This window comes from Pongo abelii, chromosome 5, assembly GCF_028885655.2.
Source record: "Pongo abelii isolate AG06213 chromosome 5, NHGRI_mPonAbe1-v2.0_pri, whole genome shotgun sequence".
In the NCBI taxonomy this organism is placed as follows: domain Eukaryota; kingdom Metazoa; phylum Chordata; class Mammalia; order Primates; family Hominidae; genus Pongo; species Pongo abelii.
The window spans coordinates 46236860-46255524 of record NC_071990.2 but is presented as its reverse complement, the minus strand read 5'-3'; the positions used below and the strand labels follow the sequence as shown (position 1 = coordinate 46255524).

General features: G+C 43.4%; 1 protein-coding gene and 1 non-coding gene across 3 annotated transcripts in view; one reads left to right on the top strand and one right to left on the bottom strand.

Annotated features, from left to right (window-relative positions):
- The window catches only part of CLIC5 (chloride intracellular channel 5), a 185516-nt gene that overhangs the window by 64779 nt on the left and 102072 nt on the right, over positions 1-18665 (top strand). The window contains exon 1 of one of the 2 annotated variants that reach the window (XM_002816951.4): positions 4583-4963. The exons of the other annotated variant lie outside the window; for it this stretch is intronic. Within the exon in view, the coding sequence (XP_002816997.4) occupies positions 4901-4963 (63 nt within the window). The 5' untranslated portion in view covers positions 4583-4900. Of the gene's footprint in view, positions 1-4582; positions 4964-18665 lie in introns of those variants that run through there. 2 annotated transcript variants of the gene reach the window in all.
- Positions 1683-1789, bottom strand: LOC112133992 (U6 spliceosomal RNA). The gene has a single exon (XR_002915587.1). It is a non-coding gene; the product is annotated as a U6 spliceosomal RNA (small nuclear RNA).

Below are 18665 nucleotides of genomic sequence, written 5' to 3'. Positions count from 1 at the left end.
TCATTGAGTGAATTTTCTTAGTCGTGTCTTTTATCCACTTTATCTAAATGGTCTAATTTACGTTCAGAGAGTTGTTTGTAGTACTCCCTTATCTTTTTGTATCTGTGAAGTTCATAGTTGATATCCCATCTTTCATATCTAACATTGATAATGTATCTTCTCTCTCTAGTTTTTTGGTAAATCTAGTGAGAAATTTATCAACTTTATTGATCTTTTATAAAAACCAGCCTCTAGTATTATTGATTTTCTCTATTATTTTTTCTTCAATTTCATTAATTTCGTTTTTATATTTATTATTTTATTATTTTTGCTTGCTTTGGTTTTAGCTGGCTATTCTTTTTTCTAGTTCCATAAAGTGGAAGCCTAGATTATAAATTTCAGAACTTTATTATTTTCTAAAATAAGTGTTTTATGTATAAATTTTCTACTAAGCGTTGCTTTAGCTGCCTCTCACAAATTTTGATATGTTGTATGTTCATTTGAATTCAATTCAAAATATTTTTTAATAATCCTTGAGACTTCCTTGTTGATCAGTGAATTTCTTAAAGTGTGTGTTGCTTAATTTCCAAATAACTGGAAGTGTTTTGGATATCTTTCTGTATATTAATCTAACTGATTCCATTATGGTCAGAGAACATACTTTGTATAATTTCATTATTTTAACGTAATGAAGTTTGTTCTGTGACTCAGAATGTGATCTGTTTTGGTAAATGTTCCATATATATCTGAAAATAGTGTATATTATGTTGTTGTTTGGGTGGGATATTCCATAAATGCTCATAAGGTCAAGGTTATTGATAGCGTTACTTAGGTCTTCTATATTCTTACGGATTTTTTGTCTACTTGTGCTATAAATTACTAAAAGAGGAGAACTGAAGTCTCTAACTATAATTCTGTATTTCTCTTTCTCCTTTCAGTTCCATCAGCTATTGTTTCATCAATATTGAAGCTCTGTTATTAAGTATATATGCATTTAAGTTTGTTCTATCTTCTTGGTGAGCTGGCTCTTTTATTATTATTATTATGTAATGTCTCTATTCCTGATAATTTCCTTTTTCTGAAGTCTATTTTGTCTAATAGACTTACATTAATATATGTTTATATATTATTAATAATTATATTAATTTAGAGGCTAGCTTTCTTTTGATTAGTGTTTGCATGGCAGGAGCTTTTCCATCTTTTTACTTTTAATTTATCAATAACATTGCATTTGAAGTGAATTCTGTAACAGCATATGGTTGGGTCTTCTTGTTGCTTTTTTATGCAATCCAACAATCTTCAGCTTTTAATTTATGTGTTTAGACCATTTATATTTAGCTTAAGTATTAATATGGTTATATTTAGGTGTACCATTTTATTATCAGTTTTCTATTCTCTTCCTCTTTTCTGCCTTTTAGATTATTTGAATATTTCTTGTCATTCCATTTTAGCTTATCTGTTGGCTTATTTTTACTATACTTTTGGTTTATAACTCATATAGCTGTTTCTTTAGGGATTACAATACACATACCTAGGTTTTCTCAGGCTACTTAGAGTTTACTATATCAAGTAAAGTATATAAAACTTACAACTGTAGAAATTCCTTGCCCTTTACCCTTTATGCTGCAGTGGTCACATTATTGAATCTAAATATATTAAAAATGGTATCAGATATGTTATAGTTTTCACTTTCAACAGTCATACAAAAATATGAATGTTACACAGATTTGCATGTCACCCTTTCATTGGGGCCATGCCAATCTTCTCTGTATGGTTTCCATTTTAGAATACGTGCTGCCAAAGTGAGCACTAAATATGTTTTTAAAGTACTTTCCTGGTAAAAATTTATTCAAAACTTGCACCACATTTGTGAAACTATGGGTTGGAATTAGACATACAGTGTTTTTCTCCAGACACAGCTAGAATTGACTCTAACCAATTATTCTTTAACATTAAAGGGTACAAAATAAAGTCCTTTTATCTTGAGCTAAGGCATAATATGAAATTGAAAATGGAAAATATGCACAGAAATAGTTTATGACCAAAGAAGAGTTTTTTTTTTTTTTTTTTTTTTTGCAGCATGAAGCTTTATAATATCAAAACTATAAGTTATCTGCAGGGATGTCCAAATGGGAGATATTTCCTATAAAATGTTATTGAAAGGGATCTGTCCAATTTTACAATAGCAGTAGATATTTGGAGAAGATAAAATGAAAGTTAACTCTGATAGGTTTGGGATTAAGCAAAGAGAAGTCATACCACACATTGTTTAGATCATAGCCAAGGAAATGATCGAAAATACGTGTAACACATTTTTTGTTAAAACAAAAAACAAAAAACCAAAACAATCGAAGACATTTTATGCATATAATTTTATTTGCTACTGCCACGTTGCCGTTAAAAATATTGCCTATGCTTCAGTGCAGGGATGTTTTGAGTCTGTGCATCATGCAGTGAAGGCACCAGTCTCCCTCTGTAACCTTGGTCGTTCCCTAAAGTATGTAGTCAGTGGCTCAGAATGTACAGCTGTGAAGGTGACTGTTTCTCTAAAGGCTTTGGTGATGTAAACCTGAAGCCAAGCAGGAGGAAAGCAATTAAACATCACCTTGATTAAGTTATAATGTACCAAGAGGGTTGCACATTGGGCTTGGTGACTGCTTTCTTCAGGAAGGAGGAATTTGCACCAAGAGTCTATGGGGAAACAGCCTGCCATAAAGGGTATTGAGGACATCTTTCCCTTTTCTTTGCCTATCAGATGCCTGACCTTTCAGGAAGGTTCAGCTAAAGTTCCTTTTGCTCCATGAAGCCTTTTCCTCTCCTCACCCCAACCATGGTAAATAGTATCTTTACGTGACAGCTTGTATAGCTCCTTCATCTTCCCAATTCATGTGGCAACCTTAGTTTTCCTTTCATATAACTATTATTCTGAAAGGGATTTTGATCTCTGTTAAAACTGTTAAAACTATGCCTTTGTTTCCTCAAAGTGACTTCCACAGTGTGCACCAAGAAAAGCAGTTTGTAGAGCAGTTGAGAGGACAGGCTCAAGTCTCTCTAGGTTTAAATCCTGACTTCACCATTTTCTAGCTGAATGACTAGGGATAAGTTACTTAAATACTTCATGTCTCAGTTTCCCCACTTGTAAAATTGGGATCATTATACATTTGTAAATATTATACAAGTTCAGACATGTAAAGTGCTCAACATTTTTGCCCAGCAGATAATAAATATTATTACTTATTTTTTTATTAAGCGATGAATTTTTTAATAAAGCTATGAAATAAATACATGTTTTTGGTAAGGAAAGACATAGCACAAGCAGGATTAATTAAAGAGAAGGCAAAGAAGACAAAGAGAATTCCACCAGATTCAGGTGCAAAAGATTCAATAATTATTTTTTAAAGAAATGAAGGGTGGGAATGTCTGTTGGTACAACCACTTTAGAAAACCTATGGCAGTGTTTACACAAGGAGAGCATTCTTATACACTACAACTCAGCAAGTCCACTCCTAAGTATACATCCAAGAGAAAAGTGTCTGTGAATCCAACCAAAAGATGTTTGATAGAGAGAATGTTCGTGACAGAGTAGTCATGATAGTCAACCGCACAAATGTCCATCGACAGAAGAATGAATAAATGTGTCGGTGAAAATGGATGATACACAACTACACATAGCACAATGGATGAATATCACAAACATAGTAATGAGCGAAAGAAGCCAGACACCAACATTCCAGGCAAAAAGATCCTATGCTGTTACAAGCCAGAATAATGGTTACCCTGGGACAGGGGAGAGGGGAGAAAAGATGTGGAGAGGAGAGAGCAGGAGGAGCTTCTAGGGCTGTCGCTAATATTTTATTCTTCATCTGGAGCTGGTTACATGGGTGGGTTGGATTGTGAAAATTCGTTGAGGCATACACCTAAGATATGTGCATCTTTTCTGTGTTTGCATCCTACTTCACTAAAACAACCAGAAGAGAACAGGAATGAAGCAAGATCAGAAAATAAAGGAAGAAATAGAAAGAAAATGAAAGAAGGGAGAAGAAAAATAAACAAACCCAGAAGGCTGAAAGGCGGGGATCCTTCCCTAAGCCGCACCTGACCAGGTTGACTCACCCCTCTGCCCCAGGCGCCACCCCTGCCCTGCCCGTCCCCAGCACCCTACTCTCCTTTTGCTCAGCCCAAGGATGGCAAATGCCCCTTTTGGTGGAGGTTCTGAGCATCGCTAAGACAGGAAGGGCTTTCCAAGTGTGTAATGCTGGTAGTGGAGTAACTCGGAGGAGCTGACGCTTTATTAAAGAAACAGAAGACTTGAGAGCCATCTCCTCTCTTCCTTCCCCTTCCCTTTTCCCCTTCCTCTTCCCCTTCCCCTTCTTCTCGACTCTTTCTCCCTCCCCCTCATTATCCGCCCCCAGGACATCCTCTTGGCCTTGGTGGCTTTGCCGGGGCCAGCTCTGTCTCCGCCTCCTGCCCTGCGGGGTCTTGGGGCAGGGGGCCGTGGCCCGGCCCATGCCGGAGCTCCTGGGGTGTCCCCGCCGCGTCCCCGCCCGGCTGACCCCGCCCTGCAGCCGCCGGCTATTTTGGGCGCGTTGGCGGCGGCGGGATCGCTGACAGTCGCGGATCCTGTGACACCTCCGGGCAGCCCGGCACTTGTTGCTCCCAGGACCTGTTGTCATCCCCTTAACCCGGCTTTCCCCGTGGCCCCCCGCCTCCTCCCGGCTTCGCTCCTTTTCATGTGAGCACCTGGGACACTGATCTCTCAGACCCCGCTGCTCGGGCTGGAGAATAGATGGTTTTGTGAAAAATTAAACACCGCCCTGAAGAGGAGCCCCGCTGGGCAGCGGCAGGAGCGCAGAGTGCTGGCCCGGGCGCTACAGAGGTGGCGCCTCCCCGGCCCGGGACGGTAGCCCCGGGCGCCAACGGCATGACAGACTCGGCGACAGCTAACGGGGACGACAGGGACCCCGAGATCGAGCTCTTCGTGAAGGTAGGTCGGGGTCCAGGCTCCCGCCGCACCTGCCGCGCCTCCCGCCAGGCTCACGCACCAGGGCTCGGGGTGCGCTGGACTCCGGACCCTCCCAGGAGGGCGGCGCGGAGCCTTGTGCTCCCCCGTGGCCTTTCCCCAGGCCAGCGCTCCGCTGCGAGGCTCCTGGGCGGAATGGAGGAAGGCAGGTTCCGGCAGGTGGCCGTCTTCTCGGAGAGTTGATCCGCAGTTTGTCAACCCCCGCCCCCGCCTCCGCTGTCACCGCTGCGAGTCCGAGTCCAGATCCCTGCCCGGGCGCGATTCGGGCTGGTCCTGAAAGACGTCTCCAGGTGTCGGGATGCGGCAGAAACCTGGCTGGACCCGTGAACATTTCCTTTAAAACGGGAGGAGGGGGAGGGATGGGAGAGAAACGTTATTGACACCATGATCTTTGGCAAAGCGAAAATGACATTTCTTAAAATTCTCCTTCTCTCTTTCGCTCAGAGATCCTAAAATAAAAGCCAAGGAGACAAAAGTGTTTTCTTGCTTGGTGACTTGCAAAGCAGAAAACAAGCACTCCATTCTCCGACGTTATTATTTTTGTCATAATCATGATTTTTCAAGGCAGTATTAAGGAAATGTTAGGCGTTTGGTAGTAGGGAGAGCCTCCCGTTCAACCTGATGCAGACAGGGATGAAGGAGCACGGTGCAAATTAAATGAAGTCACCTTGCTCCCTGGATAGAAACTGCCTAATGTCAGAGCTGCTGTACTTTATTTGCAACCTGTAGGAGGAAGGATGGAGGCGAGGCTGCGGCGGCGTTTCCAGGTCCGCCGGTGTAAGGAGAAAGAAACATTTGATCAGCCCTTGGTGCCGACGCTGCAGAAGTAGGGAAACCTGAGGCTGCGGGAGAGTAGCCTCCAGGGCTGAGCAGAAACAGTCGCCAGGACTTGGGGGAGGGGAAGTCGGGGACTGCCTGGGCGCCAAGACCTTTCACAAAGGGAGAAAACTCTCCCAGTGCAAAGTTTCCCTAGAAATATGCAGATCGCTGAGAAGGGAAGTCACTGGTGCCTGTCAGGGGCCTCCTGGCAGAATTTAAAAGGCATAAATATTCCCTGGAATTGGGAAAATGTTATTTTGCCCAAAAGATCCTTCTCTACAAGCTAATTAAATAGATGTTTGCAAAAAGTATGAGATCTACATAAACCTTGATAACAATCTGTGGTCTTTGGTACTTTCTGACTCTTAAAATGTGACTTACTTTACACTTGGTACGTGATCTGTCTCCGTTGTCCCAGCCTACCACAAAGGTTTGTTAAATTTCTTCTGCTGGGTTTTACATTCTTTGTGTTTATTTTTCAAACTTACACCTGACATTTAGTGACACTTGCTTTCTTCAGCCTGGTCTCTTCCCACTGTGGCCCCTGTGGGTGCCTTTGGTTTCTGGGACTCTCCCTACCCCCACCCCAGGCAGGATTTCCAGGTCCTTTGGCAGACCCAGCTAATAAAGGAGGTCATTTCTCATCTGCTGCTGGGTAGTGTTGGACCTTAGGGCAGCAAGGGGGTGTTCTGAACTCCAGCATCCAGGCCTGGGCCCTACGGGTGAATAGGGAGAGCTTTAATAAAGCGATGAGTCTTGCTGCTCTCCTTGAAGAAAGCGATTCTAGGACTTACTCAGATTCCCTGAGAGTGGTAGTTTCAAGGTGTCAAGTTCCTGAAAGATATTTGAAACACAAATTGGTTCTTTAGAACCAAAGGAGCCCTTTGCCCCACTCCTAGATGTGGAGACCGATTCTACCTGCACCTTTGGAATTTTCTTGTTGGCAGTGTTGGAGAGTCTCTCCATTTATATAAAAACCTTACTGCACAATTTGCAGTGTTCCCCAAATAATTCTAAAATGACTGTGTTGTCATTTGTTTTTTCCCTAAAGGAAATCAATGAGAGACAGGCAGGCCTTCATGGCTAGCTCAAAAACCAAATTGATGGGGAGATCAAAACATCAGGTATGAAAGTTGTTTTGACCCCTCCCTCAACCCCATCTTTTTGAGCTTCAGGTTAGCAGTTCTCATTTACAAGTAAATGGAACAAGTAAAGGCTAGAAATATTGTGAAATAAAGATGCTGCCCAGGCCTTACTTGAACTGTGTCATTTGAGGGAAGTGATGTCCTTGTTCACAGAATCACACTTTTCCAAAGTTTGGAGTTCCTCTGAGGTACATGATTCCCCGTAAAAAGAAACGCCTTCTTGTTGATGGTGTCAGGTAACTGAAGCTCTTTCTGCAGGGCAGGATGTGTTGGTTTCTGTGAAGACTTCCAAGAAGGATGGGTCCCACCCAGTTATAGTCATGACTTGGTCATTTTCAACACCCCCTTGGAAGGACCTCCCAACCTCTTGTTTCCACTGGGTGTACCACTCTAAATCACAGTCACCCAGTGAGTTTCACAAGGGCATGTAATTGTAATTGTCTCCCACGTCAATTGATAGTCATTATCTGTTACTACTACTGCTGATAATGATAATGATAAGAAGAAGGAAAGATTGCAGCATATTAGGACATAATAAGTATGTTCAAATATCTTATCTCATTTGATCCTCAGCAACTTTATAAGGCTTGATTCACTCATGTGAAAGATAAAGAAAACAAGTACACTGGATTCACAGGGACCTTATGAGACTCATTGTCAGAGCACTTGATGAGCTGCAGTTTGCTCTTCTTGTAACAGCCCAGGGAACTAAGAATGATGATTCCTCCTGTTTTGTTGAACAATACATGTGCTCACAGAAAGTAGGTAAAATGCCCAAAGGTAGACAACAGATAGCATTCAGATCCAGTCCTCAAATCTAGCAGTTTAGACTTTGAATTTCTTGCTCTTTTCCAAACACCTATATGTCAGGCCTGGTACCTTATTTTGCCAAGTTAGGCTTCCAAGTGCCGTCATCATGATATTTGTTTATGTTATTAATACATTCTAATGTGTTCATAGAATGCTTCCAAGGAGACTAACCCATTTCTGCTGTGTACTCCAAGTCTTTCCCTTTCGGAGAACATTCTGACAGTGACTTTTAAGAGATTATTTCCCCATATTTTTAGTTTCTACAATAAGAAATGTTAGATCACGTCAACTCTGATTCTAATGTCCCGTAATACCTGTGGATGGGGCAGGGATTTGGAGACACAGTACCTGAGTTCAAGTCTTGCCTCTGCCTCTAATTAGCTAAATGATCCTGAACAAATTGTTTAACTTTCAGGAGCCTCACTGGCCCCCTCTTAAAACAAGAGCATGGTTATAAATAAGGAAACTATATAATTTATTATCCAAACCTAGATACTTTTGAGAGTGAAAGGGGATGAAATCAATAAGTAGGCTGGAACCACAGGTATAACCCAGGATAGTTTGGGAGCAAATCAGGACGTGTGGTCACTCTGGTTATGAAAATACTGTCATTGTAGATTTGCTGTGAGGATTCCATGGGAGAATATAGGTGAAAACACTTTGTAAATTGAAAATTGCTGTAAACACATTGACTTGAATGTTATGAGTACCATGGCAGACTGAACCTTTCTGGACCTGCACGTCCCTGATTTGCCTTGGGGTACAAAGGACTGGCTCCTTCCTCACTTGCAGGGATATTTTGAGAGTAAATGAGATCATATGTAGCTTGGTCTTTGATCATAAGAGGAGGACAACAGGCTAGAGATAATGGCAGTGAGTGTGGTTTATTGAAAGAAATAGAGCAAGGAAGTAAAAGCAAAACAGAAAGCAATTTGAAAAGACAAACACAGGATGTGCTGTGTAGGTTAGATCAAGGCATTCCACCCATTTGCATTGCTTCCTCCACTCCCAGTCTCACCCCTGGACCCCAGAAGTGACTAATGATACAGACAAACTCGCCACAAATGTCTCTTGAGCCAGGAACTGAGGTTTCAACAGAAACCAGTGGTTCTCAGCCTTCACTACCTATTCAAACCATTGAGAGAGATTTTAAAACTTCTGATGGCAGTTTGCTCCCCAAGCCGATTACATCAGTGTGTCTGTGGGTGGGACCCTGAAACAATATTTTCATATCCACTCTCAGGTGACTCCAGTGTGCAGCCCTGGTGGAGAGCCACTGAGTCATAATCAGAGGCAGGTCCAATAGCAGGCAGCTTCTGCCACCGCTGACATAGGTGGCCTTGCTAATGCTGATTAAATGTTCAGAACTTCTAACAGCCTCAGGGCATCACGGTCAGAAGTGTTGTTGATAGAAAGCTTGCATCCAATCGGTGCCCAGTTAACAGATGCTGACGAACTATTAAGCCCTATCCACAGGACTCCAGAACAATCGTGTATAGGGTTGGTCTAGTCAAAGAATCATCAATTCAGCATGGGGGAAGTAAAACAGAGTTCTGCTAATTGTCTGATGGAAACGACTAGTCTTTTATTTATTGAGTGGCCCAAAAGTTTCTGAGTGGTGCAGGGTGCAATGCAAGTTGTGGTGATTCGTGATGTGGTCATCTGACTTCCAGAACAGATAGGATCAGATCTTGTGGTGTCGCCTCTATGTCCCTGAGCTACTGTGACTGCCTGGTCACCTTGGGCAGCTTGCCTAAGCATGAGCTCACTAGGTTTTTAAAGTTCCCTTCATCATATTAAGCTACTGTGTTTTTCTTTCTCACTGTCTTCAGGTTTTGATCTGTAGTCAATAATGCAATACACAAATTTGCCTGCCCTGCTATGGCAGTGAGTGCTTCTTCTCCTGGTAACACATCCCTGGAGAGCTAGCGTCAAGGGTTGTATGATGCATATTTGAAGTGCCATGGCAGGGTGGTGGGAGTGAGGACTGGCTCTGCAGAGGCTGACGTCCACTGCCAGTGGTGTCAGCTGCTGCCTCCCTGATGACTTGTGTTGTCTCTTTGGGCATTTATTGGCCCCCTCCATGCAAGACAAAGCGTCTATCAATTTAGACAGTCAGTTAGATCAAAAACTTCTCATTCTTGGTTCACTTTGAGTTGTCAGCTGCTGGTCCCATGTTAGTGGTGGCAAGAGATGTGGTGGAAGAGTGAAACTTTGGTGTCAGGCTGTGATTCACCAGTGTGTTGGCCAGGATGGGCTGCTTGACCTCTCTGGACCACAGATTTTTTTTTTTTAACCAGTGCAGTGCTAACAGCAGCAGCACATCTTTCATGGACTTGGTGTGAGCATTTCAAGCTGAGTATGGATCTGGCCTATTAGTAAGACTTTCTCTGTAGGCTCCATGTAGCCCAATAAGTAAAAGTAAAGCCCTTGGGCCTCCCTCCCTTGATGTGTACAAGAAGTCAGAGGCTCAGTCCTACCAGCTGAATCTCACATCTCAGAACCAAGATACTTCTTGAAAGAAAATGTAAGTTTCCAAAGCAGGTTGCCATTCAGGGAACTGGAAGAGAAATGTTCCCAATTGTTGGAGCTGACCCCTGAGAACACAAGCAGTGTATCTCATTGCTGCAGACCAATGGCTGCTGAAGTACAGCGCAACCACCACTGGATCTGACTGCCTCCGACTGGGCTGCTTCTCCACAAGCTGGAGCCCGCTAGAGCCCATGTCTGGAGTAATGTGGTTGGCCTGACTACAGGGTAACTGCAGATCCCTGACCCATTGGGTTCTTCAAACTCAAGGGAAGTTGGTTCCTCCTGTCAGTTGCTCCCCCATCCAAGAAAGCTCCTACATAACTGCTTCCCCAAGGCTCCTGGTAGCCAGGCCAGGGTACAGGATCCTCTTTATTTTCAAGAGGATCCCTGGTTCTCTTTGCAGATTTTCCTACGCCCTCCTCAACAACCTTCCAGCTATGCATAGCCATAGGTGCTCTCATCGAAAATACTCACACATGCACGCGTATTATCTATCAGGATTATGGGGAAAATGTCGTAGGCTCTCACTCTCTGGTATCTATTAAAAAACTATTACCCAGAACACATCCTGAGTTGTATCTGTTGTCAAGACTGGAGGAACTAGAGATAGTAAAGATGCAAAGTGGTTAAGCATGAGTTTCCTAAGATGTAGTTCTGTAAAGGACTCTCTCTACCCAGAGTGTCTTAAATCTAACACTGCTTGTGTTCTGAGGGGTCAGCTCCCACAGTCAGTGACATTTCTCTTCCAGTTCCCTAAATGACAACCTGCTTTGGAAACGTGTCTTTTCTTTCAAGAAGTATCTCAGTTCTGAGATGTGAAATTCTTTAAGGACAAATAAGATAAATATCCTATTGTCTGGACTGAAATGAATTCTTCTCTGTAAAAAGAAATGGAGTTGTTAACTTCTAGAAGTTCTTTCTAGCTCTGCTGGCTTGGGAAAAGTCTTTGAATCCAATAAAGGGGGATTCAAAGACTCTTCCCACGCCAGCAGCACTGGAGGTAAACCATGGGTAGGCTGGTGGTTCTCAGCCTTTGGGGCATGAAAGAGTCACTGCACTTGCCTTCTTCACTTGTACCTGCCCAGGTCCTGTCTATAGAGATTCAGATTTAGGAGGGTGGGGTGAGGCCCAGGCATCTGTATACTTAAAAAGCTACCCACTGGTGATTCCGAGGTTCATCAAAGACTGAGAACCACTGGTGCAAACCATGGGTAAATAGGGCTGAACTACTCAGTGGAGCATGAAAAGGACAAAATATGGTCCAGTCGCTACTTGAAACAAGCATTTCACAGGATGGAGGAGGCCGAGGTAATATGCTGGTTCACATGAATCACTCCAGATTGACATCAAATAAACCAGAAAAGGGAGGAAAGAAATGCTTTTGACCTTTCCTTTGTAATTTTTCTTTTCTTCCTTTGTATATTTTTTATTATATAGGAGTGACACATAATTTTAAATGGCAATGCATGAAGGAGATAGTAAGATAAAAAATGTAGGGAGTTAGGGGATAAAAGATAATCAATCAATCAATATGTGAAAATGCTTACAGAGCACCTACTCTGTGCCAGTCTCCGTGAAAGCTGAAGGGGGCTGGGGGAGATCAGAGAAGAAGACAGGCTGCAGTAGCTTGTGAGAGTGCCACTGAGGAGTGCAATGCAAACAAGCATCAGTGGCACATGAGTGACAGGAATGAAGTGAGTCATGCATATGATGGGACCAGTGTGGCCCAAAGGGTGTCTTCGGGCCCAGCTTTGGGTAGGGTGGGACCTGAGTTGTGTCTTGAAGAATGATCAGGATTCAGAGGTGGCCAAAAGTGAGCAACCATGTCAGGTTCAGCAAAGGTGTGGAGATGGGGGGGCTCAGGGCTTATGGGTACACAGGGTTGTCTGAAGCAAGTGGTATATGGAAGGAGCAATTGGAAATAGGACAGCAAAAAAGCCAACAACAGCAGCAGGAGGGGGCCTTGAATGGGAGGTAAGTGGTATCTGCTCCCTTGTAAGTAGTGGGGAGTAACTGGAAGTGTCTACACACAATAGGAGATTGACTTGGGTTATGTTTAGAAAGATTCATAGCAGGACTTCGTGCTTTAGTGGGAAAATCAATGAACTCAAAGTATGATGGATACCCTAAAAGTCCTGACTTGATCACTGAACAATCTATGCATGTAACAAAATTGCTCATGTACCCCATAAATTTGTGCAAATGAAAACGGGAAAAAAAGAAAAAGAAAAAGAAAAAAAAATAAACAGAAAAAAAAAAAAGAAAGAAGACCTGGATTCCAGGTCTGCCACACACTGGTTGCGTGACTTGCTTTAAGGGTTAGTTTTTTTCTATAAAATGTGATCAACATTCATAAAACCATAGAATTTATTATTTGGAAAAGCTTCCAGAAGTCATCCAGTCTGACCTTCTCTGATGAGATAAGTAAGTTCCCAATCTAACACTTTGGGATATACGCTATGTGGGTTTAAGAAAGAGTAGTGAGATAAAATGTGAGCTGCTGCTGTTTTTGCCATTGCTATTATGGCTGCATTCACTGTGACCATGTTGGAATAAGGAGAGCCCTGAGGCAGAAATCAGTGAGGAGGCTATCCCAGTGGTCCCATCAGGAGGCCAGGTAAGTCCAAACGAGGGCTGAAAGACAGAGTGTGTTGTGAATAGAGAAGTGCATACAAAATTAGGTGCATGCCTTGGAAGAAGCCTGTGCAAATACTGTATATTAGGGGCACCAACACCAAAGACTCAGCAGTTTCCTGGTACATTCACCCCTGGAAAGGTTAGTGTCCACATCTAGAATGGTGATATCTTTAATGGGCTTCGCCATTACTGTCTAAGCTACTGTAAATTGAAGAGTACAGACAAACTAATTGAGCTTTAAGTTTCCTTTTGACTCTGAAAGCCTATGTATCCTGCGAGGAAGGGAGTTGCTGTTCATTAAAATCATTTGGATTTGGAATGGTGTAATTTGAAGTGCTGGCAGGCCAGCGCCATGCAGATGTTCCTTAGAATGCTGAAGTATCAGAGCTGAGGATCACAGGGGGTCAGGGCTAGGGATGTTTATCTGAACTTCTGCTCAGAGCTACAGTTGACGGAGGAGGTTCCCCAGAGGGGGGAGCATGGAGAAGAAGTACAGAAATAAGGACTTACTTTAAGAAATGTCTTTTGGTGCTGGGCGCGGTGGCTCATGACTGTAATCTCAGCACTTTGGGAGGCCGAGGCAGGGGGATCATGTCAGGATATCGATCGAGACCATCCTGGCCAACATGATGAAACGCCGTCTCTAGTAAAATACAAAAAAATTAGCCGGGTGTGGTGGCACGCGCCTATAGCCCCAGCTACTTAGGTGACTGAGGCAGGGGAATCGCTTGAACCCAGGAGGTGGAGGTTGCAGCGAGCTGAGTTTTCACCACTGTACTCCAGCCTGGCGGCAGAGCAAAACTGTCTCAAAAAAAAAAAAAAAAAAAAAAAAGGAAGAAAAAGAAATGTCGTCTGAGAGGGAGGAATGAGGCAAGTGAGAAGTTAGCCAAGGTGATCAAGCAATAAGAGGTAGGAAATAAATGCAATGTCCTAGGCAAAGGAAATCATGTGAACAATGGCTCAGAAGCAAGACAAGCCCGGATGTGTCCCAGAAAACTCAGAGCTTTGCTTGGCTGTGTTGAAGAGGGTGTGAATGGATATTGGGAAGGCAGATAAAAATATAAGTTAGGGGCCAGGCGCGGTGGCTCACATCTGTAATCCCAGCACTTTGGGAGGCTGAGGTGGGCAGATCACGAGATCAAGAGTTCGAGACCAGCCTGGCCAATATGGTGAAACCCCATCTCTACTAAAGATACAAAAAATTAGCTGGACGTGGTGGCGCACGCCTGTAATCCCAGCTACTCAGGAGGCTGAGGCAGGAGAATCGCTTGAACCAGGGAGGCGGAGGCTGCAGTGGGCCGAGATTGCACCATTGCACTCCAGGCTGGGCGACAGGGCAAGACTCCATCTAAATATATACATACATACATATATATATATATATAAATAAATATATATATAAATATATATATAAAAATATATATATATATAAAAATATATATAAAAGTTAGGGCTCTGTCCTAATCTGTTTGAGCTGCTATGACAAAATGCCATGAACTAGGTAGCTTATAAACAACAGAAACTTATTTCTCACAGTTCTGGAGGCTGGGGAGTCTATCAGTGCACCAATAGATTTGGTGTCTGGTGAGGGCCACAATTTGGTTCATAGCTGTGACCTTCTCACTGAGTTCTCACATTGTGGAGGAGGAGAGCTCTATTCTCTTCAGCCCCTCATGAAAACACTAATCCCATTTGTGAGGGTTCCGCCCTCATGACCTAATCACCTCCCAAAGCCCCACCTGCTAATGCCATCACCCCAGAGATGAAATTTTAACATAGGAATTCTGGGGGGACACAAACATTCAGACCATAGCAGATTAGATCATGAAGCATCTCTGATGGCAAGCTGGGGGATCCAGAATTTTGTTTATAAAGTGGAAGATTGCTGTGTCCCTATCTGCCTGTGGAGCAATTGTAGTTTAAAAGAGGGAAGTGCTTAATTATCTAAACATGGTGCACTTGGCCCTGCATCTGAGGAAGGGTGTTTTGGCGTGGGAGGCCTTTGCAGCACGTCTCGGGTTACCCACAGGCTTTGGTGTGTAGAAGTTTTGTGCCAGTTACCCCATATCCTATATCAACCTCTATGGACTTCAGGGTGATGGTTTCTTTTCCACTTTTGTTTAACATTATTCTATGTTAAGGGGGAAAAGAAACAAGTGTCCGACTGGAGAAATAACACAAAAGGGGAAGGAGGGGAGGATGTACAGTGAATCGAGTCCAACTGGGAACCCATTACCTAGAATAGAGACGAAGTAAACACCACGTCCCAGTTACTCTCTTAAACATCCAATTTGGGAGGTTGTCATGGCAATAGATAGAGGTTTCTTGATCCAGCCCAAGGCTCCTCTCCTGTCAATGTCCACTTCCGCTTCCTAATGCTGCCAGTGTGCATGGGCCCCGTCAACACCGAGGGTGAAGACAAGGGGCCGTTTCACCTGTTTTTATTCATTTACACATTTGCTCTCTGTGGCATTTTATAGTTATAGCATAAAATCTAGAGACAGTAGTGTCTTTAGAATTTGCCCCTGAAACCAAAGGAGCCATATATCCGTGGCCCTTTGTCACAAACGACTCAGGTTTTACTTGTGGAATTGAAGGTTCTGAGCAGGGCTTCCCCACAGGCTCTGGGAGAGGGGAGCTGTGTGGGGAAAGTTATGTGGCCTTTCCTCATTCAGGTACTTTGTGAATATAACAGGGATCTGATCTGTGTGGCAGGATTATTATTATGAAGTCAATAAGATAAGAAACATGAATCCCTTTTGCAAACTACAGTCCTCACTGTTGAGATGTCGGGCACTGCCTTGGTCGGTATAGGCCAACTGCTGAAACAACAACCTACCAACTTTTTCACACAGTAGCTCAATGCAGTGTTTAGTGAGTGGCCTTCCCCACTTGGACTCCCTCCACCCTGTAGTTCTGCCACCATGCGGGACTGCCAACTCCTCTGCTGGGCTCTCTACAGTCAGCCAGCACAGGGAAGATTGAAGTTGGAGGACATCATGGTAGGTTTGCATGGTCGAATCACTTCCACCCACTTTCCATAGTCCAGAGCTCAATCCTGTGGCTGTTCCTCTGTGCAAGGGAAGCTGGGAAGTGTCATCTAACTGTGTTCCAAGGACAGAGAGGAAGCAGGTTTGGAGCTAGTCTCTACCGTAGAAACTAAGTTATGTATTCTTGTTTCCTACTACAAACTGGCATCCCACCTGCAGCCTCTCTCACCTCCAGTTAACTGTGCTTAATACTGTCCACTTAATCTTCCTAAAGAAGAATCTTCTTTCTGACATCAATTCCCCATCTGCTAGATCAACTTCAACTGCTTCCACCTGATATTGAAGCTATTCTTGCATTCCTTTTCCCAGCGTTATTTCCCATATTCTGTTAAAATGGTTTCCTGTGTGTACATACAGTTTTTTGAAGCAGTTTTGGGTCTCTTATCCTTTGAGGAAGGAAGATAGTTAATCCTCTCACATACCAGGTGATTTGTCAGGGGCTGCATGATGGGTTGCTCTGTACAAACTTAGAAACCTGGAGATCCGAACTCCAGACCTGACCACTCTCCACCAGAACAGGGTTTCCCAGCCTTGCACAGGCATAAGAACCACCTGGGGCATTTTCCAAACTCCAGCCCAAATGTGTGAATCAGAGTCTTCAGGGAAGGAGGTCCCAGATACCTGTAATTTAACAAGTGCTGCAGGTGATTCTTGTGCCCAGTCTGGTTAAGGGAACACTGCCCTTAACCTAACCAGGCCCCATGGGAGTATCCAAAACCCACAGGGGTGAGTCTAACAGTGGAAATTTAAAGCCCTGTGACATTCTAATGTAGGAGAGATTTGGTAGGCGAGTGGTCTTCTACTGCTCTCAGGTCACCCCAAGGTATATAACATCTCAGTCATTTTATATAGTGACCTTTAGCCTTAGGGTCTGCTCCATGGCCCGTGGAATTGTAAAAACAGTTGCAGCCTTGTTTATTGTTTTGTTGTTGGTGTTGTTGTTGTTTTTGCAAAGGTATTTATCCCCATCCTCAAAGTATAAGGTTCTTGAAGAGGAAAATGTTGGGAAAGAGATAGCGGGGATGGAAGAGGGAAAAGGGTAGGTGAGACAGAGGATCACTGAAGTGGCTTATGATACAGAAAAACCGGTCTTCACACCCCAGTCCTCTTTGGTCCCATGAGTGGTGTCTTTGCATTTTCAAAATCAGAGAATCAGTTTGGAAATTGAATAATAGCAACAGTGGCTAACTGCTGTTCTGAACACCTTAGTTACGCTGATTCCTTGAATTCCATGGAGTGGGTCTCGGTACTATTCCCAATTTACAGATGAGGAAACTGAAGGTCAGACTGAGTCCCATCTGGTTAAATGCACAGAGCTAGGACATTGTAGAGCCTGGTTTCAAACTTCGTCCCCTGGCATCAGAATTTGTGCTCTCTCCTGCCTCATTTTACCCAGCCCCTTGTAGCTTAATGAGGAGAAATTGCTGCGCTAAATCAGAAGGCATTTTTCCAATGGCGAGCAAGAGGGTTTTGCCTTTCCTTAATTCTCCATAGGTGGCAATGAATAGTCCAAGGTCAAGGTCAGATCCCAACACTTAGACAAGAAAGCACGGCAATTACCAGATTGGGTGAGTTACAGCAGCCTAAAGACGCACCTATTCTCAAGTCTCCTACCCACTTCTCTGCCATAGTGACATGAACTCCCATTCTTTGATCAACCCATTTGGCTTAAGGAATGTTTCTTAGAGGTCCTTTTTAAAATATGCATATGCTACTTGTAATGGGCTACTTATGGATGCAGTAGCCCCAGCTGACACATTAGCTGGGATTACTTTATCAGGTCAGTAGGCAGAGGGAAAAGGACCAGAAGGAAGTAGGTAAGAGAGACCAGGAGTATTGCATGCCACTGGGGAAAAAAAGTGTACCTGTTGTGCATTGTGGGTGTGGCCACCAAGAGCAGATTTTGTCCCCTGGCCAATTTGCCCAAGATGTGGCATTGGCCCAAGTGCCTCAGTCAGGATTCTAGAGTAAGCTCTGAAAATCATCTTTGCAAGGATGAAGCCACTGACTTGAGAGAAATCTTACATCTATTCCAGTCGGCTCTTCTTCCATTCTAAGACCTAGACTCATTTACAGATATGTATGGCAGAGTCCCACAAAAACAAAAACAAAACACAAAAAAATTACAGACTATTCACTAGGCACTATAAAGGTGAGATATAACAATAAATCTAAAGAAATTTATAATATTGTCCATAGAATTTGGTGGATTCCATTGAGTCCTCTCAGGATTCTAGCAGCTTCATTCCTCCTTGAGGCCCAGACAAGTTAGGCTGTTATAATGTCACATAGAAGACTGAAAGCAGAGGTGAGAATAAAGCTGCTGCTGATTGAGTTTACTCCCTGGTGGTGGTGGCGGGGGGGGGTCCATCCTCACTGCTAGGACTTTCTGAGTCTTTCTGAGACACTTGGCATGGTCAAGGGTAGCAGGATCAGGGAAGGCATTATAATGAATATAATTTGTAGAGCATCTCTCTCCTATGCACCAGACATTGTGGTAACACTCTGTTTAATCCAGTATCCCTACTCCTTTAGATATATTTGATTGTTTTACATGCGAAATCTGGCTTCAGAAAGGTTAGGTGTTTTGCTCAAGGTCCCATGGAAAGTGGCAGAGTTGGGGTTTCTGACTAACTCCAAAACCCTTTAATGTGTGTTCATAATTAAAAACAA